The following is a 9,022-nucleotide window of genomic DNA, read 5'->3' on the forward strand; positions in this document are numbered from 1 at the left end:
AAACAGAGGCTGATAAAGGAATGTGTAAAGAAAAGTAGATTGTATCTTCAGTGCGTATTTTTGAGTTTTTTCATTCTACATGTTTGTGCATGTGTACATACACACATAAGCTTTGTGTTGTCCAGTGCCCATTCTTTGTTTTAATTAACATCTTGGATTAAAATTTTAATGGCTAAAAAACCCATTAGTGTTAAGATTACTTCTAAAGGGAAACGGCATTAATACAAGATTTGCATTCCACATCCTACATGGGATGTGAAGTAAAACTTTATTGAAGAAAAATGGAACAACTTGTTTTTGCTGTGCACACTTGACTACTATACGTTGCGGAGATCTGCACACTAGAACTGTTTTAAAGGAAAAAGAAAATCGATGAATCTGAGCTCTTTGGTTAGTGTTTTGAAACTAAATGCATATGACTTCTGGTAACATATGCTAAATTATAGCTATACTGTCTTTCTCAGTACAAATATGGAAATAGTCAAAATAGCGTAAATTTTTCCTATAATTGCTGTAGGTCAATGAGATAATTATGCAAGGATCTAACCTAGGGAGATGATCTTTTCCCTCCTCTCTAGAGAACTTTTAAGAGAACTCTTCTACCTTGTCACTATTACATTTCTGAGCTTCAGAAATGTATTTGCATAGAAGTGTTTCTAGGTGTTCGATATTGTAACTTCTATTGATTTTTATTTTCCAGCTGTGTAGAAAAAAAATAACATTTTTAACCTTTTGTAGCTTCTGTGCTGTGAAATATCCCAATTTAAGTCTTGTAAAATTAAAAATGTGTAGAATTACTTTGCCCTTCAATAGAGTCGTTGTTCATGGATTCTAAATCAAAAATGGTATGTACTCACACAGTGGTAACAACTTGTTTAAAACAAAAACTCTCTCTGCTCTTTGCCCGTAACAGGAAATGGCAAGTGATGAGCTGAAAGAAATGCGCAAAAATCTGACCAAAGAAGCTATCAGAGAGCACCAGATGGCTAAAACAGGAGGTACCCAAACTGATCTGTTTACATGTGGCAAGTGCAAAAAGAAGAACTGTACATACACCCAGGTACATGGTTGTTCAGACTCTTAATTTTCCTTTTTCAAAGCTTAAGTCCTATATAAAGATTGTCAGAGAAGAAAAGTTTTGATTACAAAATGAACTTTTAACAAAATGCTAACAAATTACAAAATATGTGAAGATAGTTGGATCTACTTAGGTGTGCCTACGTAAAGAATGTTTGTTGTATTAATTTACCAAAGATTTTATGTAAATCTAAGCTGAGTATCTATATAGCCTGAGCCGTCAGTTTCTTTGTAATGCTGAGTTTTTGCTAATTCTTATTAATATGGATTTATGTGGAGGAGAGCTAACTTACTGTTTTTAATGTGTGTAAACTTTTCTTTACAGAGGGAATAAATAGCAGATAATAATGATACATACATATAAAATACATACACGTATATACACACACATATATATATATATATATATATATAATCTACCATTTGACTAACACTAGACCCTGATTTACAATCATTCCTACAACCTTTTTATATTTTCATTAGGAAATATGCGCAAGAAGTGCTTTAATTTGTTTAGCAGTGCTTCAGGGCATGTAATTTTCATCATAGGATCAGCTGCATTTATAATTTAATACTGTATATCAGATGCTTTAAGTAGAAGGCTGTTTTTCAGTCATGAGACTTTTAAGCCTTTGCATCAGTAAATATATGTAAATATATATATACTGAACATGTAAATATATATATACTGTAAATATATATATGCAAACCTGTAAATATATATATGCAAAAAATATATATATGCAAATATATTTACATATATATGTAAATATATATATACATGTAAATATATATATATACAGTAAATATATATATACTGAACATGTAGTTTTACTGCAGAATCTTTTCCTAGAAGTATGCGCTCAGTTTCTATGCTGAAATTGATATTTTAGTGCTACTAAATCTGTCAAAACATAAGTTTATGATTGCTTCATAGTCTAGACAAAAAAACAGTTTCAATTGATATGGAAAGTTAACTTGTATTTTTATCCAAATGTGTTTCCTTAATGTTAAACTTTTATTTTAAACCTTTACATTGAACACACACTAACAAAAGTTAAAGATACTAATTTTCCTTTTCTGCTCTGGCTCTTGCCTTTGCCAAAGGTTCAAACCCGCAGTGCTGATGAACCCATGACAACGTTTGTTGTCTGTAATGAATGTGGAAACAGATGGAAGGTAAGACTGTTAGACTGCTCTGCATATTTGATAGCAGACAGCCAGGCTCTGTACTTAATTTCGGTTTACAGTAAATGACAAATGAGTTTCTGTTTACTTTTGGTTATTTCTTAGCCTGTTAATGATATTACATGTTGATATTGCAAAATAGCTTTAGGTTAGAAAAGTATTTTTGACTGAAGGTGTGAGATTGCACAAGTAGAAGGGGAGAGAAGTCAGGACATTGACTTAGTCCTTGTGACATTTAGTTACAATACTGCTTTGCCATACAAAGTCATGGCAAGTTAGTCACTGTGTTTTCTCTTTCTTCACCCAAAGATATTCTAACTATTTTTAATCTCTGCTTCGATGAGTGGAATAGGCCTTTTTAGACCTTTTGTTGTTTTTTTTTTTTCTGGATTTTTTGCTACTCTGAAAAGAAGGGGGGATAAAAAAAAAGAGATGACTGTTACCATATTCCTGTGGCAGGATAAGTGTAAGGCAGTGGTAACTTGATTTAAATTTTTTTTAAGTTCAGGAAATGGGAATTATAAAAGCTTCTGAGGAACACTGGTAGTCCAATAAAGTAGAGAAACACTGAAATGAAGGCCTGTAAAATTTACAACTTAAGATGTGATAGCATGCAATATGAAGCATAATACCGTCATTCCATTATTTTTCTGTGTTAAGAATGCTGCAGCTCTGCAGAACCATGTTGCACAGCATATGTTGAGATTACTGCATGAAAAAAAAATCTTTTATGCGTCCTGTTTTACATATCTTATTACTGAATATTGTTCAAATCTATACTCCAAGATATCTAAATAATTTATAAAGGTTAGAAGTTGTTTGATGCAGTACCCGGAAAAGTTCATTTGTCCTTAAAACCTTCTGTAAGGTGGTGGTTACAAAAGTGTCCATATAAAGATGGTTGAGTGAAGGAATGGTTATGATATAAGCAAATGCTTTAACTAGTAATTTCCATATCCTAAGTATGGTGTCATGTTTGTGTTTCTTCTTGCAAAGCTTTAGAAATAAGCTGTATGAAGATCTCATAAAAATTCTTTTCTTTTGACAGTTCTGTTAGAAGAAGAAATTGTCAAGACATCTGGACCAGTATGAAAGAGGATTTTGTAATTAGCTTTAAAAACTAGGCTAAGCATCTAGCTTCCTGCAAATGAGAGGTTTTTTGGGGGTTTTTTGTTGTTTTTTTTTGTTTGGTTTTTTTTTTTGTTTTAAAGCTGCATACATGCCTGAAGTTAGCCTTTGTTTTGACACAACCATCATTTCCTTAATTGCCTTCCTATAGCTGATAGTCAGTAGGGCCAGGTTGCTCAATTGTATGGTGAATGTTAAAATATTTTTTCATTTTTATAAGTAAGTTGACATTAAACTTTTACCAATTAAACATTTTGGCAATTGGCTTGGTTTTTTTGAACTATGTGAATAATGTACTGTATTTTTTGCGGTCTGAAACAAACACACTCCTCGCATATGTATTTTACCTCTCCACATTTGTTCAGTTGTAAGAATGGAATTTGTTTCTTGCTGCTGTGTTCACTAGTTTTTGCAAAGAGAAAAGGTATTTAACTTCATCTAATTACATTAAATTCAGTTATTAACTAAATTGTGATTTAGTTAACTCTCTAGTTTGTACGTACTGTTTCTGAATTAGGACTAAATTTGTGGTCATGGGGTTTGCAAATTTATTAGTGGATATGATGACCTCTTTTGCAATGGTTAGTTAAGCTTGTTTATGTAACCAGCTTTGATCAATGCAATATATTGCCCAAAGCATGTATTTTACATTCTATCAGTAGGTATTATTTCTAGGAATGTCTTAAAATAGTTGGTTAAATCTGATTTGAGTGTTCAGTTCTGCTTAATGTGCTTGACAACCAGGTTTGGTTTAGACTTTGTAAATAAGCAAAGGCATTGTGTTGTAGGCTGTCCTAATAACACCAGCTAACCAGTTCATCGCAATATAAACTGGCTGGGGAGGTAATATTAAATTCACTTCATATAAATGACATTAATTTTGTTCATGAACTGAGTTTTGAGATGTAGGGTACCCAATGTCAATCAGACCTGCAGGTGAGAATAAATTATTAAAGTTACGGTCTATTCCATATGTGGAATGATACAAATACTGCTTTGTTAGAGCCTGCTTTTTAACAGTGCACGTTTAGAAGTATTTTCAAATGCGCTTTCAAGGAAAAATATGTCAACATCTTTAGAAGAGATTAAATTCTTTAATTATACCTAAATTTATATTATTTAATTTATCAAAGCCTGGGACTGAGGAGGTCTATTCTGGCAATGTATAAAGAATTCATGGGGAGATGGGAAGAGTATGTGCAGTTCCTGGAGAATAAATTCCTTGACTGTAAAGGAAAACCAAGATTTTCTATGTTGAATATTTTTTGCGTGATGGTGGGAATTGTAACAAATGAGTTGGAAATAGTATGATGACACTTGAGCTTTGCAAGACAAGTGTTTGGTAAATACTTTATAGAGCAAGCTTTTCCAGTCAGCTTGTGCAAGGAAGGAAAAGTTGCTTTTCTGCTAAAGGAAAAATGATTAAAATAGATGAAGTTTAGTTACAAACATTTTTTAGGCAGAAAATTGTTCAGCATTTAAAGTTTCTTGCATAACTTTATATAAAAATGTCTTTAACTCAATTTATTTGATATTAATGCCCTAATTCAGAAAACATTCTTTTTTCTGCTAACAGAATGGGTTTATTTCTAACCTGTGTGTAGGTCCTTTGGCAGAATTGCTTCTTAAGAGTTAAAGATGCATAATTGATTTTTTTCAACTTAAGACAGCAACAAACTAATGACAGATTTTTAATATCAATTGCAGTGCTTTTTTGGAGACATTTGTAAAGGAACAGGTCCAAAAAATTATGTTAAAAATGATTGCAAATTGCATGCCCTAAATTTCCAGTGCTGTTCACAGCATATGTACAGGGCAGGCACAGGTTGGTTTGCGTTACCTTCCTCACGCTACATGTCCTTTAATCTTTATGCCTGATTGTTACACTTAGGAGAAGTACCTTTTGAGAAAATATACTAATTGTCTTTCTGTACTTACGGAATTATATCTGGACTTTATTAAAAGAACTAGAACTGCGATAGCACTTTCTGTGATGTAGGTGTATCTGAGTAGGAGTTCAAATAAAACATTGTTTCACCTAATGTTACCTTATGGCTGGGCAACAGCCTTCACCCTTTCTCTTTTCTGTCCTCGAGGTAAAAAGAACAGTTTATTTCCCGCAGTGAAAGATGAATTCCGAGAACTAGATCCAAAAAAGATCATAGTTGCCTAAATTCTACTTATGCTTCATTTTGGTTACCCAGATCCAAAAATAAAACTGCCAAGCAGTGAGCTTTGGATGCATCTCTGTTCAACAGGTGCTTCAGTTTTCCCAGTTGTCTGAAATTGCCCTCCTCTATCGGAGAGGATGCAAAGTCTGAAGGATGTATAGGAGAAGAATGTAGAGGTGGGGCTGGGACCGTATCTCATTTCCCCAGCTGGCTGGCTCATCTACTGAGCTGCAGTCATCCTACGACTGACCCAGTACATTCAGATATTTTATGCAGTGAAACATGCTGGCAGAACTGGTGATGAATCTCTCCCATCCAAGAATAGCAGGTTTGTTTATTACCTTTATGGACATTTAAATCCTCTCAGATGAAAGAGGGACTGGAATACAGTTGCCCTACAACCTAAGCTAGTTTTTATACTAAAGTAGTAGAGAAAAAGAGGGGGCCGTGTTCCTTTTAAAGTGTGTATGTGTGTGTGTAGATCTTTAAGGATGCCATCTTTCTTCTATAAGGAAGGCTGGAGGTTTCTGCTGCTCAGAAAACACAGCTTCTGGATCCTTCATTAGAAGGCATTTCCTCATATATAATACTGTTAACTTGCTCAGGAGAAAGTGTGGGTTTTAAAATATCTTTTACTGAATTATTCTTTTTGACTAGAACTAAGCAGGAGGTAAATATCTGCTCAATGATCTTGGCTTTTGTGAATTCCACTTTGAAGCCCTATTGCACTTTCCAAGCATTGCAAAGAAAGTGCCTGGTTTTTATCCAGAGTTCAGGGTTCCACTTGTGGTCACACACATGAATTTTAAATTGAAACTTACAACCCATACCAGCTTAGGTGGAACTTAAATTTTTCAATGTGAAGTCTTCCTTCTGCAAAAAGTAGTTGTATTACCTTTCAAATGCATGCCTTTTGAAATAATCATTAGTAGTCATTCATATAAATAAACCTGAAGAGTTTCACCTCTTTAAGTACAATTTCGTACAGCTGTATACTAGCTTCTGTTTCACTAGATCATCACTAATCTTGAATTGTTTTACCATTTTAAAAGGTTTGGGATTAATTTAGTTACAACATTAGTATAGAAAATCTCTCATTAATGTCACTGATATGATACTGATACCTTTCATGGCAGAAGACATATGTTCTTAAGTACCATTTAGAGCAAACTTGTTTAAAAATAACTTCACATTGTGATAGTCTTTCTCATCACTTTCTCTTTTTCAGATGTCCTTTGTAATCAGAAAGTGCTTAAGTACGTGATGTTTGTGTGATAAATTTTAATCTATCTTTATATAGTAGAGCCCTTCAGGATATATATACATACACATTTTTTTTTCTTCGTTTGTATTGTGCTAATGACTTTGGAATTTAAAGGTCAGTGTAAAGCACAATATGTTGGCTGAAGGAGCCCATGCAATTTTAATACTGCTTAGCAGGCTAGTGATAAGAGCAGTCCTTAACAGTATGCATGTTCTGTGGGAGTTACTGGTTTGAAGCGCAGACATTGAAGAAAGAATACCAGTGGACTGGAAAGTTGTTAGAGCTTAATGATATCCTGCAGTTAGATAAATGCCAAGACAAACCAACCATGCTTATTTTCAAGCTAGGATAAATTGATTTTGTGATAATTTCTTACTTGATGAATTATAAATAATATCTTGTGTCAGTATGATTTTCTCCTGCTGTTCATGTAACAGCTCGTCTATAGTAACTTTTCCTTTTCAGTGTAACTCACTTTTGCCCTGAGAAAAGTTTCTGCATAGTGAGTGAGTATATAATAATGAAATGTAGTTAAAAACGTGTCTTCTGTGCGGCTGGGTTTTTGTTTTCCTACCCCCCCCCCCCCCCCCCGCCCTTCCTTCAATTAAATCCAGCATTGAACAGCCTCAAAATAACAAGATATTTAGGGGAGTGGGTTGTTTGTTTGGGTTTTTTAAGAGATACTCTCAGGGTATCTAGGGACCAGCATTCTGCCATTGGTGTTGGGTGTAAGCTTAAACCTAAAACACAGCATTAAAATTTGTTAAGATTTTTCAGGAAAGACGCGCATTGCAAATGTCAGCATATTGTAATGCAGAATTAAAATGAAAATTGCCTAGAGAATTTTAGTTGCTTAGAAGTTGTGGCACATGGACAATAAACTTAGAAATTATTGTTTTCTTCTTTTAATTGATCTGATGGTAACCATAGAACTGCCCAAACCAATACAGTTTTCTCTCCCCTCTAATATCATTGCATCTTTTTCTTTCCTTTTCTTGCAGAATAATAGAATATATTGTTTGATATAAAGTACGAGTGTTTGGTCTGTCTTCCAGCTCTTAATGGAGGTATCTTTGCACGGAAGAGAGACAACTTAAAAGAAATGAAATCCTCCATTTCATGAAATGACACACTTTGAACTTTTTTTGATGTGTGCATCTGATCTTTCCAGCAAGCTGAATTTGACCTAATTAAACTTACTTTGTCAACGTAGAGTTTCAGAGCACTCTTACACGCCCTGATTAAAACAAGTACAGCATCGTCAGTTTGACTGCAAGCTCCCCATGAATGCTGCCTTATCGATACATCTAGTTTGCTTTGTTTGTTTAAGTTATTTTTACCTATCATGCAATACTTTATGTAATCTGAGATTGTATCAATAGTGCTTTGGGCATTTTTACTACAAATTCAGCTGAGATAACCAATGTTGATATGTTCAGCAGTCACAACCACTAGCTGGACCATATCTTAAATAGTGGTATATAGAAGGCCTTCCTCCTAACTTAGTCATCCAGCATTGTGCTGCAGAGGGCAAAAGCACATTTTTGTTTACTTTTTTGTGCTGGCAGGTTGAATAGTTTTGTTTATGGAAGGAGATGATGGAAACTGGTCCATAGCTGCTGTTAACTTACCATTTATCGGGTCTTTTCCTGTGGTGCTGTGTATTGAAAAATCTCATCATTATCTGTTTAATAGTGCGAATGCAGTAAGGGGAGAACGGGTCTCCTGCCAAGTGCATTGAGGAAACAATTAAATTGATTTCCTAAATTCTGCCTTGTTATTCCTAGTTCCTTTTTTTCAGAGAAGGCTTTATGCTTCTCATAGTGCTGCAATTAGGCAAAGAGTAGGTTTTAGAAAGGCTACAGTAAATGTCACTGAACTATGCCTGTCTGATTCTTCCCTTCTAGGGGTATTTTTTTTCTTTCTGTTCCACATATGTACTTTTCCTACCTATGTATGTCATTTGGTTCATTTAAATAAACGTGCAGGAAAAAATACAATTCAATGGAAGTCCACTATAAAACTCCAAAGTTTAATATAGTGGAATCATAGTGAATCTTGTAATTTAAAATAAAGAAGTTATTAGAATGACAGTTCTACAAATAGATTATGCAGATTCAACTTACTTTCTTCCTCGTACTTCCTGTGATTACTGATTTTGAGATATGACCAGAAATCAAGTGTAATGCTTTGG

The 9,022-nt window shown here is 34.1% G+C and overlaps 1 protein-coding gene across 2 annotated transcripts in view; it reads left to right on the top strand.

Moving 5' to 3' along the window:
• The window catches only part of TCEA1 (transcription elongation factor A1), a 29,301-nt gene extending 25,473 nt beyond the window's left edge, over window positions 1-3,828 (top strand). Inside the window, exons 8-10 of one of the 2 annotated variants that reach the window (XM_072852478.1) lie at window positions 914-1,060; window positions 2,185-2,256; window positions 3,314-3,828. In XM_072852478.1, coding sequence (XP_072708579.1) covers window positions 914-1,060; window positions 2,185-2,256; window positions 3,314-3,322 — 228 coding nt within the window. In that variant the 3' untranslated portion in view covers window positions 3,323-3,828. The remainder of the gene's footprint in view (window positions 1-913; window positions 1,061-2,184; window positions 2,257-3,313) is intronic. The other variant, XM_072852477.1, reaches the window with a different exon arrangement.
• The last annotated feature ends 5,194 nt before the right edge of the window (window positions 3,829-9,022 follow it).

Source organism: Ciconia boyciana, chromosome 2 (genome assembly GCF_034638445.1).
Source record: "Ciconia boyciana chromosome 2, ASM3463844v1, whole genome shotgun sequence".
NCBI classification, from domain to species: domain Eukaryota; kingdom Metazoa; phylum Chordata; class Aves; order Ciconiiformes; family Ciconiidae; genus Ciconia; species Ciconia boyciana.